Source organism: Balaenoptera acutorostrata, chromosome 19, assembly GCF_949987535.1.
Source record: "Balaenoptera acutorostrata chromosome 19, mBalAcu1.1, whole genome shotgun sequence".
In the NCBI taxonomy this organism is placed as follows: Eukaryota; Metazoa; Chordata; class Mammalia; order Artiodactyla; family Balaenopteridae; genus Balaenoptera; species Balaenoptera acutorostrata.
The window spans coordinates 53,885,573-53,910,253 of NC_080082.1; the positions used below are offsets into that span (position 1 = coordinate 53,885,573).

At 57.9% G+C, this 24,681-nt stretch overlaps 2 protein-coding genes across 3 annotated transcripts; both read right to left on the reverse strand.

Moving 5' to 3' along the window:
- Positions 1-24: 24 nt before the first annotated feature.
- HIPK4 (homeodomain interacting protein kinase 4) lies at positions 25-6,593 on the reverse strand. The gene is made up of 4 exons (XM_007166815.2): positions 6,129-6,593; positions 2,558-2,914; positions 806-1,642; positions 25-248 (listed from the first exon to the last, which is right to left on the reverse strand). Exons 1-4 carry the CDS (start codon positions 6,591-6,593, stop codon positions 69-71), a joined length of 1,839 nt encoding a protein of 612 aa, XP_007166877.2. The 3' UTR covers positions 25-68.
- Positions 6,594-9,141: 2,548 nt separating this feature from the next.
- Positions 9,142-24,404, reverse strand: PRX (periaxin). 2 transcript variants are annotated; one of them, XM_057534983.1, is made up of 7 exons: positions 24,362-24,404; positions 19,537-19,580; positions 19,355-19,453; positions 19,097-19,222; positions 16,851-17,007; positions 13,621-13,817; positions 9,142-12,998 (listed from the first exon to the last, which is right to left on the reverse strand). In XM_057534983.1, exons 1-7 carry the CDS (start codon positions 24,402-24,404, stop codon positions 9,339-9,341), a joined length of 4,326 nt encoding a protein of 1,441 aa, XP_057390966.1. In that variant the 3' UTR covers positions 9,142-9,338. The 2 variants fall into 2 exon arrangements, with proteins under 2 accessions (XP_057390966.1, XP_057390967.1); XM_057534984.1 differs by lacking the exon at positions 24,362-24,404 and adding an exon at positions 23,281-23,311 and having other exon boundaries at positions 19,097-19,243.
- Positions 24,405-24,681: the final 277 nt, after the last annotated feature.

Genomic DNA, 24,681 nt, shown 5'->3' on the forward strand with positions numbered 1-24,681 from the left:
TAGCTCTGAGGAGGGGATGCCAGCCCCGCTAGCGCTTCACCCAGTGATGGGCAGGGGTGGGGTCACCATCAGTGGTGCCCGCCAACGTGCTGCAGAAAGCTGGTGGCCCGGGGTGGACCATGCGGGTGGGTGTGGCGTGGTGGGAGCCCCTGAGCCTGTGGCCCCCCGACGCCCTCCAGGGTCCAGTCTGGCTGACCCAGCCATTCCCCAGGACAGCTGCTGAGGTCGAAGAACTCAGGGCCTGGCCTCTGTTGGGGAGAAGAGATGGGCATCAGCCAAGAAGCGCCCCCTCCACCCCACCCCGGAACAACCATCCTGCCCCTCATGGACCCCTTGTGATCCCAACTGCATCCTTGTCAATTCCTGAGGACGATTTTGTACATCCTGAACCCTCATCCCATTTTGGAGGCTTAAATGCTGTGTGCTGAGACCTTAATGTGTCCTGAAGGTGTGTTTGCTGAGGCTCTGTCACATCTTCCTGGGGGTGGCTGAGCTGTCCCACGGCCTTGTTCGGAGTACGGGGCCTCTGTCACTTCCCGTATGTGGATTACTGTGTTCTGAGTTTTTACACAGCCTCGACATGGGTTAGTGTTTGCTGAGCTTCATCACATCCTACGGGTGTATTAGTGTTTGCTGAGCCTTGTCACATCCTGAGGGTGGGCTAGTAGTGTGTGCTGGACCCTGAGCCAGCCGTGGGCCATGCAAATGTACGGAAGGCAAGGTTGCTTCGCTATGCCCCGATCCTAGAGCTCTGGGGAGGCCCTGATCCCAGAACCGCCTGCATCCTAGCTGCCCCCTGGGTCACCTCAGCATCCACGGTCATGTCCTTGATGTCCGGCCCATCCCCGTCCCGCTGCGGGATGGCAGGCGGCTCCACAGAGGCCCCTCGCCACTCTCCTTCCGCCCAGCCGCCGCCCCTGCACGGGGCGTCTTCCTCGGGCGAGGCCTGGCTCAGCCGGATGAGGTTGCTGAAGTTGGAGTTGGACTTGGAGCCTGCGGGGGGCTTGCGGGCCTTGTGGCGGCCTGCCAGGCGGCTGCCGTAGAAGGCCAGGATGGGCTCGGGGCCGGAGTCGGGCACCCAGCGGCCAGCAGCAGCGGCCTTGAGTGGAGCCAGCACGTCGGGGACGACGTCGGTGCGGGTCTCGCCCCACAGCCCACGCCCCGCCTCCTGCAGACTCAAGTCGTCCAGCTGATCGATGGCCTTTTGCATGCCCAGTGCCTTCTCCTCCCGGAATAAAGGCCCGCTGCCCAGACTCACGGTCTCCTCCTCCTCGGCCGGACCGTGGTAGGGGGGCCCGTCCTCCACGGCAGCCACAACAGACACAGGTGTCTTGCCCTCCCCCTGCAGGGAGAGGCGGCAGCCGTGCAGCGAGAGCTGGTAGTAGCGGGTGGTCTCATGGGCGCTGCGCAGCTGCTGCATGGACACGAAGGGGTGGCGCAGGGCGGCGCTGGGGCTGATGCGTTCGTGCGACTCCCACGTCAGCATGCGCTTGATCAGCTCCACCATGCTCTTGAGGTCGGCGTGCTCCGCCAGCGCCTCGCGGTCGGGGAAGGTCAGCCGACGGGCTGCCCCGCCGCCGTTCACCGTCTCAATCTGGTCCAGTGACTTGAGCGTGTACTTGCGGCGCTCCAGTGGGCGCACCTGGTGGGACACAGGGTGGGGCAGGGGTTGACATCGAGTCCAGGACTTGGGCCCCAGGTACTTCTGCTGTGGAGCCCACACATGACCCCCCAGCTTCCGGTGGGCCCTCCGGTCTGGCCCAGAGCTCTCTCGTGGCTATGAAGTCCACCCACAGGAACCCTGACTTCCAGTTCTGCCCATGGTCTGACTTGGAGCTCTCTTGCATCTGGCGGGGGGGGGGGGGAGCACACCTGCTCACGAACACCAGAACCCCTCTAGTCTAATCCAGACCCCTCCTACTGCTGCAGGAAGGACAGCTGACTGTGATCTCTGGTCCTCCTCTTGTCTAACCCAGGGATCTCACTGACCCAAGTTTCACACCTCGCCACAGCCCTCCAGCCTTCCCCAAGCCATGGGTCCAGCCCCTACCAGCAGCTAGCAGAAGGGCTGCCCTAAACCTCTAGTCCTGCTTGGAATCAAATCCAGGTCCCTCTTGCTGCCACAGCTGAACCCCACACCTGATCCCAGCCCTCAGGCCTCCCAGGAGTCAAGCCCAGACCATTCTTGCCGAATTCCTTAAACCACGACCAGCTCAGGAGTCATCAGAGGATCTGCCATATACTTTCGGTCCCACCTTTGGTCTCGCTCAGACCCCTCTCTCGCTGTGACAGCTCCCACGGCTGGCCCAAACTTCCAGGCCTTTCTGCTGTCTCAGCCAGACTCTTGCCACACGAGTCTGATGACCGCAGCCACAGAGGCGGCAGACAGGCTGCCCTGGCTTCCAGTCCCCCCTGGGGTGTCCCTCGGATCCCTCTGGCTGTGACAACCCCCGCAGCTGGCCCTCAAGCTGCCAGTCCTCTCTGAGATCTAACCTAGATTTTTTTCTTGACGCGGCAGCTGCCACGCTGATGGTCCTCGCCCCACCTGCCCCCCTACCTTGGTCTCAGCCAGGTAGTCGGCCGAGGACTTCAGCTGCCAGGGGTTGGTGGCGTCGGGGTGAGGGTTGCGCTTGAAGAAGTGGTGGGCCTTACAGGCGGCGTGCAGCATGTGGGGCTTGGGCAGGCCCTGGGTCTCACAGATGTAGCGCACCTGGTCGTACTCGTTGTTGCCTGGGTAGAGGGGCCAGCCCAGGTGCAGCTCAGCCATGACGCAGCCCAGGGACCACACGTCCACCTTCTCACAGAAGGGCAGCCCCAGCAGAATCTCGGGGGCCCGGTAGAAGCGAGACTGGATATAAGGCTCCTTCACATAGCGCACCTCACTGAATATGCTGGCCGAGCCGAAGTCGATCACCTGAGCGGAGGGAGGGAGGCAAGTGGGCCGGGACAGCCGATCGATCTGGGCCTCCCCGGCGTCTCTTGCCAGTGTCTTTCTGCATCTGCCATCTGACTGTCGCTACATCTGTGAATCTTGATCTCTTGTTTATGTCCCTATCTGTCTCCTCCAGCCTTTGTCTCCGGTTTGCGTACTCATCTCTCTTGTCTGTTTCTCTCCACTAGAACTTATGTCCATGAGAGTAAAGACCTGTCTCTTTCTCTCTCACCCCATGCCTTGTCCATCAGCAAATCTTGCTGGCTGGGTAGAGGGGCCAGCCCAGGTGCAGCTCAGCCATGACGCAGCCCAGGGACCACACGTCCACCTTCTCACAGAAGGGCAGCCCCAGCAGAACACCTTCTGTTCTGCCCACTCTGCATCCCAGCCACAGCCCCACCCTGGTCCTGTCCTCCTCATCCCCTGTCTAGACTAATGTAAGGACCTCCTTGCTGGTCTCCCTGTTCCTCCCTCTCCCTCCAGTCTGCTTCCCACATGCAGCCCGAGGGACCCTGTGACCACCTAAGTCAGATCACGTCCCTCTCCCGCTCAGAATCTTCCTGTGGCTTTACCACATCCTGTGATAAAAGCCGAAGTCTTCACCCTGGCCCACAAGGCTCCAACAACCTGCCCGGTCCGCTCTCTGCCCGCACCTCCTCCCACCCTCCCCCTCACTCACCCAGCTGCAACCACACCGGCCTCTCGCTATTCCTTGAACAAGCCGGACACATTCCCAGTTCAGGGGCTTGGCACTGGCTGTTCCCTCTGCCTGGAATGCTCTTCCTCCGGATGTCCACACGGCTCCCCTCTCTCACCTCAAGTCCTTACTCAAATGTCACCTTCTCAGGGAGGCCTCTGCTGACCATCCTATTAAAAACAGCACACCCCTCCCTTCCTATCCACCTCCCTAGCCCTCTGCTTTTCTCCATAGCTCTTAACACCATTTCACGTACTACATATTTTTACTTTTGTATGGAGCTCATTGTCTCTCTACCCAACTAGGATATCAGTCCCACAAGGGCAGGGATTTTGTCTGTTCACTGCTGCATCCCTAGATCCCTAGAACAGTGCCTGGCACACAGTAGGGGCTCAGTAAAGAATGAATGAATGAATGGGCTTTTTATTCCTGTCATTCTCTTTCTTTCTGTCTCTTGTTGGTATCTCTCTTTTCTTTCGTTGCCTCTTCGTCACTTGTCTGTGTCCCTCAACTCTCAGTGTCTCTCTCTGTCCCCACCTCTGGGTCGTCCAACTAGAAGGACACCTCCCTGACACCCAGGTCCTCTTCTGTCTTCACCATCAAGCATTGTTAACACCCCACACGGGCCCCTGGTTCATACAGGTGCTTGATGAACACCTGTTGAACTAACACTGTGAATGACTGAAAGCCCTTGTCCCTCCCGATGCCTCTGGAGCGATCTGCCATTTTTCACTCTGAATCTCTGTGACTCTATCTTAGTCCCTCCCTCAGTTTCCCTCCCTGAGTTTCTCTGCTTTTCATTCAGCTATCCCTCACCTTCTATTTGCAGAAAGCAGTATGACGAAATGGTTATTAATCTGGACTCTGAACACAGATGGCTGAGGCCTGAATCCCAGAGAGCTTGTCTGACCCTGATCATTCAGTCAACGTTCGTGGGATTCATTCATTCACTCCACAGATGCGGTAGGGGTGCCAACGCTGGCCAGGAGTTGTGGCTCTGTCCTGTCTGTCTCCTGCTATGTTTGTGGAAAACTTTCCTTCCTTGGGTCTCTATCCCTCCATCTGTTGGGACAGAACGATCTGCCTTTTCCTGTCTCTGTATCTCCCTGTGTCTCTGACGTTCATTTAGCACTGACTCCACGAAGGCGCTGTGCTGGGAGATGCCGAGGACGCGGTGGTGACCAAAATGCCCCTGGCTCCGCCCTCACGATGCTCCTAGTTCAGAACCATCACCAGACAGTAACAAACCCATAAGCAGACAGAGGGGTCAGAGCCGGGATGGGGGAATCCAGGGACCTGTGACAGCGCAGAGGAGGTGCCTGTGTGCCCAGCACAGGGTCAGGCCCAGAGCAGCCATTCAGAAAATGTTTGTTGATGAACAAACTCATGATGAAGAATGCTGCTGCCATCCTTCCAGTCGCTCAGGCCAACAGGCTTTCCTCCTCCCTCAAGCCCTCTCTTGCTCTCTCACACTTCACATAAGATTTACCAGCAAGTCCTGTTTTAAAATCTACCCGGAGGGAATCCCCTGGCGGTCCAGTGGTTAGGACTCAGCACTTTCACTACCGGGGCCTAGGTTCCATCTCTGGTCAGGGAACTAAGATCCTGCAAGCCTCGCGTGGTGGCCAAAAAAAAAGAAAAAATAAATAAAATCTACCCCAAACCCACCCACATCTCCTCCTCCCACTACCCTGATTCTAGTCCCACCCACATCTCCCACCTGGACTGGAGCAGTCACCCCTCACTGTCTTCCTGCTCCTGTCCCCTCAGTCTTTCCCCCACCTGCAGCCAGAGGGAGCCCGTGAACACCTGCATCCAATCACAGCCCTCCTCTGCCCAGGATCCTCCTATGGCTTCATCTTACACAGAATAAAACCCAAGTCCCCTCTGTGGCCCACAAGGCCCTGTACGACCTGGCCCCGTCACCTCCCTGATCTTATTTCCTCCCTCTTCCCCTCAGTCACTCCGTTTCAGCCACACTGGCTTGCTCAATGCTCCTCAAATACATATACTTGGCCCACTCCTACCTCAGGGCCTTTGCACTGATACTTTCTCCCAGATGTCAACACAGCTCCCTCCCTCCTTCAAGACTTCCCTCAAATGTGACCTTCTCAGGGAGGACTCCCTGACCACAGAGTCTAAAGTTTTACTCATCACCACCCCACCTCCTCTTCCTCCCTACTTTATCTTGTCTCCTTCTCACTCATATACCATATTTTACTCATTTACCTTGGTGACTCTTATCTCCCCCACTAGAATGTCAGTCCCACAGGGACAGGACTGGGCCAGAGGAACTGAGCTAAGAATTGAACAAGGACGGGGGGACCTCAGGGCTGAGAGGGAGAGGATGTCAGAATTGGGATGGGGAGACGGGTATTTCAGAGCCAGGAGGTGGGGAGAGCCATCATGGCCAGGGAGGGAGAGACCTCAGGGTTGGGAGGTAGGACAAGGGGAACCTCAGCCTCAGGAGAGCGTCCAGGGCTGGATGGCCACGCTCACCTTGACCCTGAAGGGGCAGCGAGTCTGGTCCACCAGCATGATGTTCTCAGGCTTGAGATCGGCGTGGATGATGGCTAGCTCCTTGAGCCGGGCCAGGGCTCTGAGCACCTGCAGGGTGACCGTGCGGATGTGGCGGGCGGGAAGGGGCGCAAAGTTGTTCTCCTTCTGGAATTCGAAAAGGTTTTGCTCCAGCAGCTCAAAGACCAGGTAGAACTTGAGGGCGTCATGGAAGAACTCGAGGAAGCGGATGACGTGCGCCTCCTCCGGGTCCAGGCCCCTCATGCAACGCAGCAGCTTCAGCTCGTTCTTGATGATTCGGTTGCGGTAAGCATCGTTTTTCAGGATCTTGATGGCCACCATCTCGCCCGTGCTTCGCCGCCAGCCCTTGGCCACCTCCCCGAAGGTGCCCTTGCCCAGCACCTCGATGATGTCATAGCAGTCAGTCTCCGACTGGATGGTGGCCATGGTGCCTCTGCCACCAGACACTGCCCTGCCACCACCTCTGCCCCACGGGCTCTGCTTCCGAGGCCTCCCGCCCCGACGCTGGCCCCGAGGTCCCCCCCAGTGGGGGAAAGAGAACTGCACTCGTGCCTCGCGAGGTTCACCCCCACCTCCCTGACAACCCCCAGACCCCTGGGCCGCAGGGCAAGTCTGCCAGGGGGTGCACCCCTCCCCCGAAGCCCTCCTGGCTTGGGATGAGGGGCCCCAGGGCCCCCTGAATGGGTTCCAGCGTTGCTGAGTGGCTCTGGTTCTGTTGTTGGAGACCTGAGCCCCTGGCTGGAATGGGGGGGTGGGGTGGCAGGTAATGCCCCCTCCCCCATCCAGTGGCGGAACCCTGGAGGGGCTGGACAGGAGAAGGGTCGACCGAGAGGGGAGTCTGATCGTGGGCCTCGGGCATAGAGGAATGGGACATTCCTAAACAGAGGTGAGGAACGGCAGGCTTCCCGAGCTAGGGGATTTGTGTGTGTGTCTGTGTTCAGAAAACACCTGCCCCTGCCTGTGGCTGCCCTGGGGGAGGTGTGGCTAAAGGGGGGCCAGGTTGCAAAGGGTCTTGAATGCCAGGCTAAGGAGTCTGGACTTTGTCCTGAGGGCACTGGGGAGACACAGAAGGACTTTGAACAAGGAAGGGCAGGTTTAGATTTTTATTTATTTATTTATTTATTTATTTAAATTTTAGCTGCGCCGCGCGGCTTGCAGGATCTCAGTTCCCCGACCAGGGATCCAACGCGGGCCACAGTAGTGACAGTGCCGAATCCTAACCACTAGGCCACCAGGGAACTCCCCAGGGTCAGCTCTGAGTGTCAGAAAGCTACTGTGTGGAGAAGAGTGGATTGGAGGGGGCAAGAGTGGAGGGCCCCAGCCTGCAGCAGGGCCCAGGTGGGAGAGGTTGGGGAGGCAGGGGAAGAGGCAGATGGATGAGACACACAGGAGGCCAGGTTGGGGGAAAGGAGGGAGCCGTGCAGGGCTCTGGCCTTGATAGGGATGGGATGGTCCCTGAGGCAGGAACATGGACCGGGACCAGTTTGGGGGAGAGGATGTTAGGAAATTTAACATTAAAACATTTAAACGGGTATTGAGTGTTGTTGGGTTTGTTTTTTTTTTTTAATTTTTATTTATTTATTTTGGCCACGCGGCTTGTGGGATCTTAGTTACCGGACCAGGATTGAATCCGGGCCCTCGGCAGTGAGAGCACAGAGTCCTAAATCCCTGGACCACCACCAGGGAATTCCCCGTTCTGAGTGCTTTAGAAGCCTTATCTGATCCTTACAATATACATCTCAATACCTCTTTTTTATGGAAGAGAAAATAGAGGCCAAAAGAAATTTTAAAAATGCCTAAGGTCACCCAGGTGGGTGCCAGAGGCAGGCTTTGACCCTGAGCAGTCTGGCTCTCGAGCCAAGCTCTGAACCACTAGACACAACCTCCTAGTGTCCAGGAGACGTCAGGGGGGTGTGCAGAGATGCAGACGTGCACTGGAGGCCCGTGTGGACCCAGGAGAGATTTTGGGAATTATCAGCACAGAGGTGAGGAGTGGAGGGCGACATGGCCCAGGGAGGGTGTGGGGATGGATGAGGGCCTGGGAGGAGCCCTGAGGGCCCAAGGGACAGGAGGAGAGAGAGGAGGAGTGAGGGAGAGAGAGAGAAGAGAGCCCTCAGGAAGGAGGAAGGAGCCCTGAGAAGTCAGGACACAGAAGACAGAAGAGGCCCTGAGCGTGACCACGGACAGGCCACTGAGGACACTGACAGGTCAGCTGTGGCAGGAGGAAGACCCCAAATGCTGGGGGCCTGGGCAAGGGGTGCGCACCAGGAACGTAGGTAACTCCTGCCATGTTTGGTGTGGATGAAGAGGAAGCATGTGATGGGTAGTGACCCAAGGCGGGGTCGGCTTGAAGGAAGAAGGTACTGGAGTAAGTGGGGAGTTTGGGACAACTCAAGGGCACAGCCCTTCTTCCTCTAGAATGGGAGGGCGGAGATGTGAAGAGAGTGGAGGGGTGGCTATAGTGGCACCAGGGGGAGATTCGGGACTGGACAGCTTGTCTAGGGCATCTCAGAGAGAAATGGGGGAGCCTGGGGACCCTGGAGGGCGCTAAGGGACCTGGATCCTGAGTGGAGATGGGTCCCTGGAGGCCGAGGCCCAGCCCCAGTTGGGGCTGAGGACCCTGGGACTTAGTCCTAAGAGGGCAGCCGGGTGCCTGGGGTGGAGGCCCCGGGGTCGTCCTGGCAGGAGTGGGTCCCGCAGCACAGGCAGAGTCTCCCGCAGAGGGGTCCCGCAGCTGGGTGCTGCTGGGGAACTTCCCCAGCTCAGAGGCCCCTGGGAATTCTGAAGGGCTAGGACAGCCCCCTCCCACCAGGCCCACCCCAAGGCCTCCCAGACTCTCCTCAGACCAGGGGTGGCCTGTCTCACTGCACAAAGGATCCCTTCAGGCCATCCTCAAGGGACTCCTTTCTCTGCACCCGCCCCCCCCCCCCCCACAACCTCAACAAACACACACAGAGGAGACCTGACACAAAGCTACCTCTGGATTATTTTATTCACATGGCTTGGCAAGACACCGGCACTCCTGCCAAAGAGCCAGGCACGGACTCCCCAGCCCTGACCGGGTCAGTCACCCGCCTCTCAGCCCTCTGAGGGTTAGTGCTAGTTATCTCACACACAAAACGAGGAGGGGGATGGGAAGACGGGATGGGCGTCTCCCTCTGCTGAGGGGTTTCAGATGACGGCAGCCTGAGGCCCCTCCATCCTCACGGGGCCTGGAGGCCCCGTCTCCGAAAACCCCACGTTGGGCAGCCGGACCCGGAATCCACCTTCCTCCTGGGCCTTGGGGCTTAGGGACACCCGGGGGAAGCGGAACTTGGGTGACTTCTCCCCTCCAGGTGACTTGGGGGCCGCCTCGCCCTCCTGCCCCCGAGAGGCCTTGGAAGGGGTAGTCAGGCTCACACGGGGCAAGCGGACTCGGACACGGCCTCGGCGCCCGGAGGCCCCTTCCCCGCAGCCCTCCTCCTCCTCCTCCTCGGGGCTGGGGGAGCCTTCCCCACCGGCCGCCTCGCTCTGGCTGAAGCCCACGCGGGGCAGCCTGAGTTTTGGGTTCTTGGCCTTCTCGGCCTCCTCAGCCCCCTCCTTGGCCCGTGCCAGGCCGAACCGGGGCAGCCGCACCTTGAGCTTGTGTCCGGCATCCCCCTCGCCCTCGGACACCTGGTATTCGGCATGGCTGCCCACAGCGGGCGGGGAGAGCTCCACGTCAGGCAGCGAGAGGTGGAAGGTGCGCTCGGCCCCTGGGGGCTGGTCCCTAGGCCCCTCACCCCCCGCCGCATCTCTAGCCCCCAGCGTGGGCATCTTCAGCCTCAGCCCGCCCTCACCCGTGGCTGCCTCACGCACCTGCGCCTCTCGGCTCAGCCCCACGTCCAGCTCAAGCTGGGGCACTGTCACAGCAGGCGTCTTGAAGACACCCTCACCCACGAGCAGCTCACCACCCACCACCTGGGCTCCAGGTAGAGACAAGGTCACCTGAGGCACCTGGATCCTATAGCCTGGTGTGCTCTCTGCTGGAGGAGGTGCACTCTTGGCCTGCTGCCCGGGGGTGGCACCCAGGCCAGCCTCCCCAAAGCTGGGCAGCTCCACCTGGGGCAGGGAGATGCATAGCGGCCCCCTCGGCCCCCCGTCCTGGCCCTCAGTGCCCACCTGTCTGGTTGCGGACATTTGCCCTTCCTCCTGGGCCCCGAGAGTAACCAATTCCACCTCAGGGATCTTAAGCTGCACAGCCGTGGACTCTGGCTTTTCCCCGGGGCTGACTCGCCCCCCCTGGATTTCTGCTTCCTTCCCTCGAGCCAGCCCAAAGGAGGGCATCTTCAGCTTGGGCATCTTCACCCTCGCATCCCAACCCCTGCTCTTGCCCTCCAACTCAGCCGCCCCTGGCACTAGTTCTCCCGCCTCGCTGTCCCGGCCTCTGACCCCAAACTTGGGCAGGCCGAACCTGGGCCCCTTGAGCTTGGCATCAGTCCCTGCCACCTCCACCTTGCCTGTGGGCAGATGGGAATCCAGGCTGAGCTGTGGGATGGACAGATCGAGGGCGGGCAGCAGGCCTGCCTCCCCCGTCCCTCTGGCCTCCACCTCGGTGCCCACCCGAGCCTTGGGGAGTGAGATGGCAAACTTGGACACCTTTAGCTTGGCGGCTCGTCCAGCCCCCTCAGCCTCTGCCTTGGTCACCTTTGGCCCCGAGAGTCCAAACTTGGGCAGGGAGAACTTGGAGGAAGGCTTGACTTTCACCTCCGTCACCTCTGCTTGCCCTTCCTCAACCTCCACTGTGGGCAGCTGTGGCGTGACGATCTCAACAGAGGGCAACCAGAAGGCCATTTCCCCGACCCCTGCTACCACCCCAGGGGCTTCTGACTGCTCCACCTTGCCCACGTCGGCTGCTGGGACCTGCCCCTCCAGGCCGAAGGCCCCGGGCAGGTCTAGTTCCACTGAGGGCAGTGTGAGAGAGGGGACACCCACACGAGCCTCGCTGCCCATCTCTGGCTTCAGAGAGGGAAGTGTCACCAGCTTCCCCAAGACCTCAGCACCAGCCTCACCTGGCTTGCCTCGAGATGGGGACTCTGCCCTCCCTAGCTTCGGCATGGTCATCTTGGACATCTTGAAGCCAAATTCTACCCCCTCTGCTTCCTCTGCCCTGGCAGCTTTTAGCTGCACCTCTGGAGCCTTGGGCAGCTTCACCTCAGGTGCCTTCGGCAGATGCACATCTGGGACCTTTGGCGCCTGCACTTCTGGCAGCCGCATCTCCGACACCTTTGGCAGCTGCACTTCCGGGAGGTGCACGTCCGGCACGACCATCTCAGGCAACTTGGGGAGTTTTATCTCCGAGACTTTTGGCAGCTCTACCTCTGGGAGTCGCACCTCTGGCACAGCCATCTCGGGCACCTTCGGGAGCTTCATCTCAGGGAGTTTCACGTCGGGGACTTTCATCTCTGAGACTTTTGGCAGCTGCACTTCTGGGAGGTGCACGTCTGGCACGACCATCTCGGGCAACTTGGGGAGTTTCATCTCCGAGACTTTTGGCAGCTGTACCTCCGGGAGTCGCACCTCTGGCACAGCCATCTCAGGCACCTTTGGGAGTTTCATTTCGGGGCATTTCATCTCGGGTACCTTTGGCAGCTTCAGCTCTGGGACTTTCGGGAGCTGCACTTCTGGGAGCTGCACTTCTGGCACGGCCATCTCGGGCACCTTCGGGAGTTTCACCTCAGGGACCTTCGGCAGCTGCACCTCTGGAAGCCTCACCTCTGGCACAGCCATCTCCGGCACCTTTGGGAGTTTCATCTCTGACACTTTGGGGAGCTCCACCTCTGGAAGTCGCACATCTGGAAGGGCTGCCTCGGGCATTTTGGGGACCTTGACGTCTGGGGCCTTGGGGAGCTTCACCTCAGGCCCCTTGGGCACCTTGACCTCAGGCGGCGAGACCCCGATGCCAAAGGAGGGCATCTTGATGGTGGGCAGCTTCAGCTTGCTCTCAACGGCTTCAGGGACAGCGGGCCGGGGCTCCAGGAGAGAAAGCCCAAAGCTGGGCATTCGAAGTTTGGGCCCCTTCACCCTGGCCTCAGGGCTGCCCTTGGCCACCTTGGCCTCAGCAACTTCCTTTGCTCGAGCCCCAAAGCGGGGGAAACTGAGGCGGGGCATCTTCAGGGCCACCTCAGGCGCCTCTGCTCGGGCCTCCACCTCTGCACCAGGCAAGGCCAGGTCCACCTCCACTGTAGGTGCTGCCACGTCCAGGGTGGGCACCGTCACTGCCGCAGCCCTTTCCCGGGTCTCCAGGCAGGGAAGTGTGGGCAGAGTGGGTAGCGAGGGCAAGGTGGGCAGCTCCACTTGGGGGACCTGGATCCCTCCAGCCGCAGGCTCCACAGCAGGTGCAGCTGGGGCTCCCAGCCCAAGGGTTGGCAAGTGGAGGGCAAAGCCGCTGACTACCTCTGCCGCAGGGGCCACCTCCCCCGGCCCCTTGGGGGCTGCGACCTGGGGGACACCCACCTCAGCACCTGGCAGCCGAGGCCCAACCAGCTCCACCTGGGGAGCTGTGAATCGGGCTCCTGCAGCCACCTCGGCCTCTGCTTTGGCCTTCCTGGGGGGAGGAGCGGCAGCGGCCAGTCGGGCTACCTGGGCCTCTTCGGCCACTTCTCGGACACGTAGCCGAGGCAGCTGGAGGCGCCGGCGGGTGGGGGCAGCTGGGACAGGACCTTTGACAGCCTCGGCTTTGAGGCCTCGACGCAGACGGGAGAACTTGGGAAAGGAGAATTCCACGTCAACAGGGGCCAGGTCTGCAGGGACCCCCAGGGCCCCGGGCACCACCATCTTCTTCTTCTTCACAGGGGACAGACTCTGGATGTTCTGGGGAGAGAGGAGAGAGGCAGGAGGCGGTGGGACAGTGGGAGGCCTGGGGTGGACAGGGGGAGCCCCATGTGGTTATTTTACCAGGCTGGGGATGTGCTGGATTGAGCATCTTGTCCCCAAAACACCATCCCCACTTCCTGCCTGTCATTTCACTCTTACTGCCCCGGAAGGCAAAGACTTTCATTTAGAATCTTACAGTGAATCAACAGGAGTGTAGAAACTGTGACCCAAGACTTCTGGCTCCTCATCCAGGATTTTCCCCCAAACCCTCACTCTAGAGATGGGGAAACTGAGGCCCAAGGAGGGAAAGAAACTTGTCAAGGGTCACTCAGCAGTAAATGAGCTGCCCTCAGGCTTGAACCTGGCCTCTCTGGTCCAGAGCGCCCTGGTTCAGGACCCCTGACGAGGTGGGTGAGGGTCCTGGTTTGGGATGGGTGGGTCCCCCTCCCCAGGGAGGAGTTTAGGGGCAGAGAACAGGAGGCAGTGGATGGGATTAGCGCTGGGTTAGTGACGAGACAGAGGGCAAGGCTGGCCCACCAGTGTGGGGCAGTGGGGCTCACGGCGCAGAGACAGGATCGCTGGGGCAGTCCAGGGCAGTAACCGGGCTAAGCACGCATACCAGCTTGGCCACCTTGGCCCGCGGGCCCTTGATCTCGTAGCCGGCCACGGTCCCAGGCCGCAGCGCCAGGTCCCCGGTGGGCACAGTGCGCTTCAGGCAGAAGGAGACCTTGTAAGGCTCGGCGCATTGCAGCAGGCGTAGTGCGTCCTCGTACTTGAAGTTCTCGAAGAACACTCGGGCGCTCAGCAGCTGGTCCCCTGCAGGCCAGGTGGAGGTGGGCGGGGCGTGGGCATCTCTCGGCTCCGCCCAGGCCTGGTTCCGCCCACTCCTCTGGAGCCTGTGCAGCGAGGCACCTCCCAAATTTTTGGCCCCGCCTATACCCAAGCACAAGATTGAGACGCAAAGTTCCTCCTGGTTTGAGGTTCTGACACTTAAGGACAAAGCCACGGCCTCAGCCTTAGCACCGTCTCCCTCACTGAGCAAATCCAAGCCCATTCAGGTCACACCCCTCCCCTTTCTACTCCCCTCCCCCATCCGCACACTTCAGACACTAACTTTGCTTCTTCTACTGAGAGAACAGAATCAGAAGAGAACTTCCAGAAGCTCCCGCCCCATTATTCACCCCCCTGATCCTGTGGCGATTTTCTCTACTCTCCACCTGTTCTAGGTAGGGATAAACCATCCCCACTCCTAGCTCTGGTCAATCCCTCCACCACCTTTTCAGGGACACACTCCAGCAATTCTCCCCTCTCTCCCCACATTATCAATTTGTCCTTCTCGTCTACATTATTCCCATCAGCATACAACATACCATTCTTTCTCCCATAAGAAAGGTTGTCTTGACCTCACTCCTTCTGGAGCTCCTGCCCCATTTATCTGTTCACCTTGATGGCAAAATTCATTGAGTTGTCTAGCTGCATTATTTCTAGTTCTCCAGTTACACTTTTTACATCCCCCCTCCCAGAGCCTTGAACTGCTCCTCTCAAGGTCCCATGCAGTGACCTCTGTGTAGTTAAGTCCAACGGTCAAGTCCCAGACTTCATCTGCTTGAACTCCTGCTTGAGACCCAGCTTCACTCTCCTCTCCTTCATCTACTTGCTTGGCTTCCAGGGTGCCACACCCTCTGGAACCTCCCTCGAGGTTCCTTCTCAGCCTCCTGGGATGGTTCCTCCCCATCTCCCAGACCTCTTAAAGACACACAGTCCCAGAGCTCAGGCCTTGGACCTCTCCTCTGCGCCATCTACGTGCTACACTCATCCCTTTGGGAAGCTCATCCAGATTCAGGAGTTTAAAGATCATAAATATGCTGACTCCCAAGTGTATCTCTCCAGCCCAGCACTCCCCCCTCCATCCTAGACTCAAATATCCAACTATCCCTCCACATCTCCACCTTGGGGTCCACCTCTCATCTGACAGATCCAAACTATATTCCTGGTTTTCCTGCAAACAAGCTCCAGCCCCAGTGTTCCCCATTTGTGGGACTACCAACTCCATTCTCAGGTCGAGAATCCCTGGACACATCCTTGATCCCTCTCTTTCCAACCCACCCCATATCCAGTCCTGAGGGCTCTTCACCTTGACGGCAAAATTCATTGAGTTGTCTAGCTGCATTATTTCCACCTCTCCGATTACACTTTTGACACCCGCTTCCCAGAGCCTCGAACTGCTCCTCTCAAGATGCCATGCAGTGACCTCTGTGCAGTTAAGTCCAATGGTCAAGTCCCAGACTTCATTTGCTTGAACCCCTGCTTGAGACCCAAATGATATCCAGAATCCAAACCCTTCTCTTCATCTCCAATAACACTCTTTTGGCCCCAAGCATCACCAATCTCTTACCTGGATAATCACAGTAGCCTCTTTTCCTGCTCCCCATCCTGCCCCCCATCACCACCAGTCTACCGCTAACACAGCATTTCAACACAGTCAATTCATGTTCTTTCTTCACTAACAAACCTTCCAGATTAAAAGTCAAAGTCTTCCCCATGGCCTATAAAGCCCTCTAAAAACTACCCTTTCTCTTACCTCTCTGGCCTCATCTCTTACTCTACTCTTCATTAACTCTACTCCATCCACCCTGGCTTCCTTGCTGTTCCTCCAACAAGCCAGGCACGCTCCCATCTTGGGGCATTTGCAATGGCTGTTCTCTCTGCCTGGAATGCTCCTCCAGATGGCCACATAGCTCATTCCCTTACCTTCTTCAGGCCTTTCTGCTCTTCCTGGCTCACCCTATTTAAAAATGCAGCTTCCGGGACTTCCCCGGTGGCACAGTGGTTAAGAATCCACCTGCCAATGCAGGGGACACGGGTTCGAGCCCTGGTCCGGGAAGATCCCACATGCCGCGGAGCAACTAAGCCCGTGCGCCACAACTACTGAGCATGCGCTCTAGAGTCCGTGAGCCACAACTACTGAGCCCACGCGCCACAACTACTGAAGCCCGTGTGCCACAACTACTGAAGCCCATGCGCCTAGAGCCTGTGCTCCGCAACAAGAGAAGCCACTGCAATGAGAAGCCCGCCCACCACTACGAAGAGCAGCCCCCAATCGCCGCAACTAGAGAAAGCCCGGGAGCAGCAATGAAGACCCAACGCAGCCATAAATTAATTAATTTTTAAAAATGCAGCTTCCATCCTGGCATGCGTAAGCATATATCGCCTTCTAATTTACTGTGTATTTTACATATTTTGCTTAAATATGTCTCTCCTCACTAGAACGTAAACTCCATAAGTGCAGAGAGTGTTATCTGTTTTGTTCACTGCAGTAGCCCAAGCACCCAGAATAATATCTGGAAATAGAAGGCACTTAGTAAATAGTTGTTGCATGAATAAATCGCATCAGCCTCAGCCATGTTACCTAAAATATCCCTTACTAAGCTCCCCTCCCCACTCCCTCCAAGTTGTTAACTCCGCCTCTTTTCTTCAGCCTCAACAACAAAACAATAACTAGCACTTACTTAGTGCTTACCATGTGCCACTTAGCTACGTGCTGTGTTTTCAAATACTGACTCATTTAATCCACATAATAACCCTATGAGATAAGTACTAGAACTAGTCCCATTTTAGAGGTGAGAAAACCGAGGCACAGAAAGATCACAAGATAGTAAACTGCACATCTGGGAGTCGAACCGAGACAATGAACCTCCAGAGCTCCTGCTCGGATCAACCGCAAAGCCGATAGGTAACACAAAGCCCCGCCCCTAGTCCTTAACCCCGCCTCCTGGTCCCGGTACCCAGGGCAGCTTCCCAACCCCGCCCCCGCAGGAAAGCCCCGCCCCATGCCCCCGCCCCGCTTACCTTCCTGCAGGCTGAGGCTCCTGGCCGCAGGTGAGTCCTCACGCAGCTCGCGGACGAAGATTCCCTCCTTGCCGCCGCCGGCTACGTTGATGCCGCTGACCCCGGTCTGCGCCTCCGTCTCCACGATGATCTCCACCAACTCCGCCCGCCTCAGCTCCTGCGGAGGGCGGCGAGGGGTCGCCATGGTGCGCTAGGGCGGGACCTCGCCCAGAGCCCGCCATTGAGCTTAAAAGCGGCTCCTAACCGGGTCCTCAGGGCACAGGCGCCTCGGCGGGGCTCAGGCAGGTTGTGCGGGCCCACCCTCTCCAGCATCTCCCCTTTAAGTGAGCACGAGGGCCGCTCGCTCAGTGAGACCCCGCGAAAGGGTTCAACAGCTCTCGAGGCTCACAGGCCTGGTGGAGCCCCAAATTCCGCTGTCGGGAGAGGCGGGGCACGGGGCGGTGTTGTAGAGGAGGGGCGGGGTGGGGAAGCCAGAGGAACCTGAGTGGTGACTGAGAGGCGGGCCTGATATGAGGGCGGGACTGTGCCTCCCCCCCGCCCCAAGGGGCGTGGCCAGTTCGGGGGCGGGGCTAGTGTTGGAGCATTTGCGGATAGAGGACGGTTGCCTGCGAGGAGCGGCGAAAGATAGACGGGTGCGGCTAGAGTGTAACCGTGGAGGTGCGGAGGGGACCCATAGTCTGTGGACGGGTTTGAACTATGGGGAGGGGCTTTAATAACAGCAGAACAAGGATGGGATGGAGGATGGGGTCCCGAAGAAAGGGCCGACCCTTAGTGGTGCGGTATGGAGGGGTGCAGGTGGGACTGGCCTCCTTGAAGGCTTGATGTGTGTGACTGTGCCCTATGACCCCAAGCCCTGCATAACGCCCATTGGAGAGGGAATCCAGTGAAGAAGGGTGCGTGGGTAATGAGTGGTGGGCTGGCAGACGTGGTATTCCTGGTATTTACTGTAAATGGTGCTGACCTGGCCCTGGCCCAGCAGTGCACTGTGGGATCCGCACCCGGGCTTCCCAGAAGAAACAGTGAAAGGCCTCAGTTCCACAACCATCCAGGAACCCAATCTGCTGTATGTCTGGGCGGGGCGGGGGGCTTTGCCCTCTCTGGACCCATTTCCCTACTGTAAAGTTGGATAACATGGGTGTACTGGAAGGAGTCTCTGACTGTGAGCTGAGACCTGAAGCAACAGAGATGTGAGGGGTTGCTGTAGTGGATAGTGCATCGAGGCTGGTACAGACTGCGGTTGAGCCCAGGGCTTGGAGAGGGGAAAGCAGGTCTGGCCAGATGCTCCACAGCAGTGGCCCGGGGACTGGAGAGCTGGGCGGAGCATGGTGAGAAGGGGTAGGAAGAGTTGTGGTAGAGGCAGCAGGGAAAAGCATGACCATCACCACCACCCTTAGGCCCTGGGCTAAGCATTTTATGTGTGGCATCTCCTTTCATCCTCCCCGCAGCTTGGGCAGTCACAGAGTAGGACACAGAGGTCCAGAGAAGTGAAGTGACTGCCTAATGCCACACAGCAAGTTAAGCAGTGCGGCCTCAACCTCAGGTCTGTGACCTCAGAGCCCATAAGCTGTCCTGTAGGCAGTGGCCTCCGTGCACTTTACTCCCTGCCTGCCACCCCTCGGCCTCAGCTTGGCTCCTGTAAAAGGAGACCCACTCTGTGCCTGGCATCCAATGGGATGCAGTCAGTGCTAGTGCTCTGTCTCCATGACAGCGAAAGCCGTCAACATTCGAGGAGGCTTCCTAGGTACCAGGCCCTGGGCAAATGACACAAGTGTGAGTCCTCAGCACCCTCAGAGGTGGGGACCATTGCCCCATTTCACTGACGGGGAAACTGAGGGTTAGAAAGTTCAGGTCATCTGTTCAGGGCTGTACAGCTGAAGTGGTAGGGTTGGGATGTAAGCCCATGGGTCCAAAGCCCATGTCTTTAACCCCTACACCATCCTGCCTCTTCTGATGAAGGGTTTCAACTCTATTTTTTTAAGCTTATTATTGTTAATATAATTCCATTATGCTCAATGAATTAGCTTCTTTGAATCTTAGTCTGTGCCAGGTACTGTGTTAAGCACTTTACAAATGTTAATTTTTTTTTCCTTCACAGTGACCCATAAAATAGGCCCTGCAGCTCTCTCCATTTCACAGATGGGGAGACTGAGGCACAGAGAAGCCAGGAAGTGTCTCCTTGCTACCCTAGTCCGTGCCTCCCACCAAGGCCCCACAAGTCCCCCTTGCAGGATGTGTTGGGTGCTCACCTCAGCACTCCGGCTCCTGGCCTCCATGGCGCTGCTGGGAGTCACCTGGGCCCCAGGCTCCTGCTTCCTCTCTCCCTTCTGCTGCAGGACCAGTTTCAGTTCTGCATGGAGCAGCTGCCTCTGAGCCTGCAGGGGCAGGGATGGAGGCTTGAGGCCAGGAGAGGATGAGAGGAGAAGGCTGTGCTTAAAGGGAGAGGTCAAGGTGGGTATGAGAAGGGGAGAAGGGCCCCCCCCCCCCAATCCCAGCTGTCCTCTTACCACTGCCTGGGAACAAGCACCCCCTCCTAACAGGAGCCCAGCCTGGGGTGGTGCACAGTCGTCTGCGGGGCTCGCGCCCTTCCTCTGGGCTCTCGCTGCCTGCCAGGGAGAGACCAGGTCATGAGGCTCCAGACAGGCGAGGGGGGGGCAGGGAGGGGCATGTGGCACCGGCCAGTGCTCACCTCAGGGTCACCTCCAGCTCCTTGGGCCTCCTGGGTCCGGGGCTCTAAGAAGAATAACGTGAGCATTACTATCAGCTAACCCCACTGATTGCTTCCTGAGTGTCTGACCCGTCCCACACTCTGTCAGTACTCTATCCCCAGGAATTCCCTGGCAGTCTAGTGGTTAGGACTCCGCGCTTCCACTGCACGGGGCACAGGTTTGATCACTGGTCAGGGAACTAAGATCCTGCATCCTGCGTGGTGTGGCAAAAAAAAAAAAAAAAAAAAAAAAGGGTACTCTATCCTCATAGTGCAGGTGGGGGCACTAAGGCTCAGAAGACCTTTATCCAAGGTGACACGGCAGGCAGTATAGCTAGAACTGACTCCTAGGGCTTTCTGACAGCAGAGCCCCTACGCCAACCACCTCAGCTGACTGAGGGGGCCAAATTCACTGTAAAATCATTATATCCACTGCCATGTACTCCCTGTAGGCAAATCACCTCACCTCTCTGTGCCTCAGTCTCCTCATCTATAAAATGGGGAGAATGAGGGCACCTACCTCCCAGGGCTGTTAGGAGGGTCAAATGTGTTTGTAAATATACAGTGCCAGGCACATGGTGTGCACTTCATAAGCACTTGCTATGATTATCACTAAGAACTTCCTGTGGTCTTGATCTTGTGTCGAATATCCCACAGGGGTCATTGCATGTGGATTTCAGAACACCCCTGTGAGGTCAATACAATTACTTAGCTTGTTACAAAGAAGACACCTGAGGCTGGGAGAAGGAAAGTCACTTTCCTGGGTCACAAATGACCCAGCCAGGACTTGAACTTGTCTGAAAGCCCCAGCTGCTCATATGGATAAGTAATGGGCATTGCGTGGTTACTCTTTGCCAGTCCTGTGCTAAGACCTTCACTTTCCACCTCACCGCAGAAAACCCTAACCCCACAACATTGTAAATCAACTATACTCCAATAAAAAATAGTTAAAAAAAAAAAAAAAAGAGAAAGAAAACCCTAAGCCCTGAGAGAGGCCAAGGACCTCGCTCAAGGTCACACAGCACAGCGAGAAGGAGGTAGAGCCGGGGTTTGCGTGCAGCCTCCCCGACAGGCCCTTCTGGGGAAAAGGGGATGGATCCTGTCTCCCTCCTCTGAACCCCCAACTCTGGCCTTGTCCTCCCAGCCCCCAGCTGGCATGCCAACCCGCCAACCCCCACTCCACAGGGAAAGGTCAGGCCTCACGCGGCACATTCCCTCAAACAATGGCCCATCTGCTGTGCCGGGTCACATTCCGCCCCTGCCCACCCACCCCCAGCTGCACAATGGCCCTTCATAGCCCACCACTGGCCAGGATAGAGGACACAGGGACCCCCTCAATGCTCCAGCTGTACCCACTTCACTGGTTACCCCCCCCACGGTGTCAGCAGGCTCCTCTCTGGCTCTCCTAGGGGTCCTGGTCTCCCCTGTGAGCCCCCAGCCCCTCCAAGTAGTGGTTGGCTCCCACATCTGGATTATTTCCTCTGAACTGGGCCTTATGCTGGCACCCCTAGGCCTCGAAATCACTCTGGACATGATGGCTATTTTAGGGTTGAAAACTGAGGCTCAGAGAGGGCAAGTGACCTGTCTGGGGTCACACAGCTAGGACCTGTGCCCTTGACCCCAACGCTGCACCTTCACTTGCGTTGGTGGCTCTGAGCACTGGAGGAGGCCCAAGCAGCAAAACAGCTGAGGTAGGAGTTGGGCTGGGCAGAGGGCATCAAGGGTGCCAGGAACAGGCATTTTTAGAGGGACCTCGTTGGTGCCAACCCTGAGCCAGGCAGACACTTTATAGACATGGCCTCATGGTACCCCATTTTACTGATGAGTAAATGAGGGTTAAGAAACAGGATATCACAGGGAATTCCCTGGCGGTCCAGTGGTTAGGACTCCGTGCTTCCACTGCAGGGGGCCCGGGTTCGATCCCTCGTCAGGGAACTAAGAGCCCACATGCCGCGTGGCCTGGCCAAAAAAAAAAAAGAGAGCCAGGATATCACTGTGAGGGAGTTGGGACTTGAACCCAGGTCTGAAATGCTAACTCTGACTCCCCGATATAACGTAGTGTCTGTCCTGAGCTGGGGGTGAGAGAAGCCTGCTACTTGTAGGAGGTGGTGGAGAGGAGGGGAGGATCCCCTAGGCCGCAAGCTCCCTGCTCCAGGACAGGCCAGAGAAGGTCACACCCAGAGGCTGGCACAGGAAGCTCAGCCAGGGTGAGGGCAAGAGAGAGTGCCCTGCTTCTTCATCCCTGCCCGGGACAGCTGCCCAGCCCAGGTTATATTTAGCCCAGCTGTGCCCTTCCTGAGCCACGTACCCAGCTCCTGGGGTGGGATGGGGTGGGAGCAGCTTCGGAAGGAAGCAGCTTTGGAAGTGCCCAACCCCGGGCACTCTCTGTTCCCAGATCTGCCTGTCCCACTAGGCAGGGGAAGGAGGGCTAGGGAGGTGGGGTTGGGGGGGCTGACTTGTGTTAGGGGAAGATCTAATGGGGATTCCCTGGAGAATCAAGGCCAGGCAGGACCCTCCAGAGGCCAACAGCCCACTTCTTGAGCGATTCCTGTGACGCTGCCCTAGTACATTCCTGAGCTTCCAGAATTCTGAGAGTCCCCATTTCTTGAGCACTTACTTTGTGCAAAGATCCTTCCCTGCCTGGGCTCATTAACTACTGAAAACACCTCCCTGGGGAAATCACAACTTAGATGCCCATTTAAGATGTCACTCATGCCCTTCAGGGTGGCTGGGGTGAGGGGTTGTCATTTGTACCCTGGGCCCCTCAGCCGAGCTGGGCCTGCTGAGGAATCCCCCAGATTTGCCTCAGTGTACCCTCCTCCCCCAACCATGGCTGGCGCCAACCTCATTTAGGAATTCTCCCCTCTCAGAGCCTCAGCCACCCCAACCACCAGAGGGATCTGGTGCCCTTGCAATGGGAGTGGGGGGTAGACTTGACTCATCCGGGCCCCTAGGTGTTGTCTGAGGCCATCTAGTGATGTGGGGGGGAGAGGCGTTCTGGCAGTGGCTTCCAGCTGCCTCCGTTAGGGCCTGCTCCAGCACTCCTCATGTTTGAATACTTGGGCAAGGTATTTCACCTCTCAGGGCCTCAGTTTCTTCATCTGTAAAATGGAGCCGATAAGAGTGGCTTTGAGGAATTGTGAGACAACAGTAGGTGCTTAGAATATTCAGAGAATATAGTAAGTGCTCAAGGAACATAAACTAGTCTCTGACAGCAAGTGTGTCTGTGCATCTCAAAGTGTCTCATACCCAGCCTTTTCTCACAGTGGCCCCACTTTCTCCCCTACCAAAGAGGAGCTTTGGGTGAGGGATAAAATGCAGCTCGGGCACCAGCCTCCAACCAACAAGATCAGCCTTGCCTCCCCAGCACCCTATTCCAGGGACAAAAAAGCCTGTCCCACCCTCAGCATCCTGCCCCAGCTCTTTATAAGCAGCAACTCATTTACTCTCATGTCAGCCCTGGGAGGTAGCTTCCCTCAGCCCATTTTAGAGATGGGAAAGCAGAGGCACAAAGAATGAAATATCTCGCCCAAGACGACACAGCTAGAAAGAAGAGAACATTGGGATTTGAACCCAGGGTCTGGTTCCAAGGTCTGTACCTTTAACTCCTATACCACGCAGCCTCCTGGGCCCCAGACACCCTCCCAGCACCTCCCAAGATCCTGGGTCTCATTCCCACGGCTTCCCAGCCTGGCCAGGAAGGGAACTGGCGGGCCGGTCTCTTACCACTGGGCCTCCAGACACCTCGAGGGCTCCTGGTCCGTCTGCTCAGCCCCAGCCCCAAGCTGGGGGGGAAAAGGAATGGGGAGGGGGAGGAGGGGGAGACCCCAGCCATTGGCTGCCGAGGTATGACATCACCAGGGGGTGGGTGGTAGGCAAACAAACATCCCCATCTCCCAGCTACCTCCACCCGCAGGGGGGTGGGAACCACAGAAGAGAAGCCAAGACAGCCCAGTGCTGTTCCCTTGCCTGGGCTGAGACCTCCACCATGAGCCCCGCTCCTGGGATTTGCACATTGCTAGTGCCACTTGGAGACTCAGCCCCTCACCAGCACTATTCCCTGGCTTCCACACCCAGGCATGGCCCCGCTGGTCCCTGGGGCCCCTAGATTAAACTCCTTCTACTCCCTCTCCTGGTTAATTTGGGTTCAAATCCCAGCTCAGCCATGTCCTGGCTGTGTGAACTTCGGCAAGTCGCAGCATCTTTCTGGGCCTCAGTTTCTCCATCTCTAAAACAGGGATAGTAAAAGTGCCCACCTTATGGGTTTCTTGTGAAGATAAAATGAGTTAAGAGAGACTAAAAACTTTAATAAGTGCCAGGCCCGGAGTGAATACTACTTATACATATTTTGTATTCTTCACACAAATCAGGGGACCAGCTAGACTTGTCAGGGGACTTTTGGCCTGAGTGAGACTGGGGCCAGGGGGGCCCCACTTCTCTGTTTAATGGAGTTGCCATTTCAGGGGGCACCTATCATGTACTAAATACTGTGCTGGGCACCCAAAGCTCGGCTCCTGGAATCAAGGACGCAAGATAGATTATGCCCAATTTTTAGCTACACAGCCAGGGGGTGGTGGAGCTGGGGTCCAACCCCAGTTCTGCCAGACCCCAAAGACCCTGCAACACACGTCTGTCCCCTTCATAAAACAGACAAGGAGGCTCAGAGAGGGGAATGACACCAAGGTCACCCACAGCAGGTAATAGGTAGCACCAGGATTTGAACCCAGACCTGCCCAACTCCCAAACCAAGGCCACTAGGCCTCACCCTGATCCCCTGACCCCCGGCCCCCAGCCTGCCCTGACTCACCAGGCCCCGGGGGGCGGCACAGGGAGCACAAGTACCCCCACATGCCCCTCACACCCACCCGGCCGCTGCCTCGGATGCTTCTGGCTTTCTGAGCCCGGGCCTGGGGCTGGGGCTGGGAAGAGGCTGGGGATTACCCCCAAAATGCACGTCAGCAGCTTCGGCCCCATTGTCCAGCCAGGCACGGCCACCAGGCCCTCAGCTCCGTCGGCACCCTCACCCTTCACATGGGCTCAGCGGGCCCCTCTGCGAATTCATCCCCCTCCCCACACTGAGCAGTTGGGGCCCACTCCCGAGGGCACAAGGGCACGGGGGCACTAGGA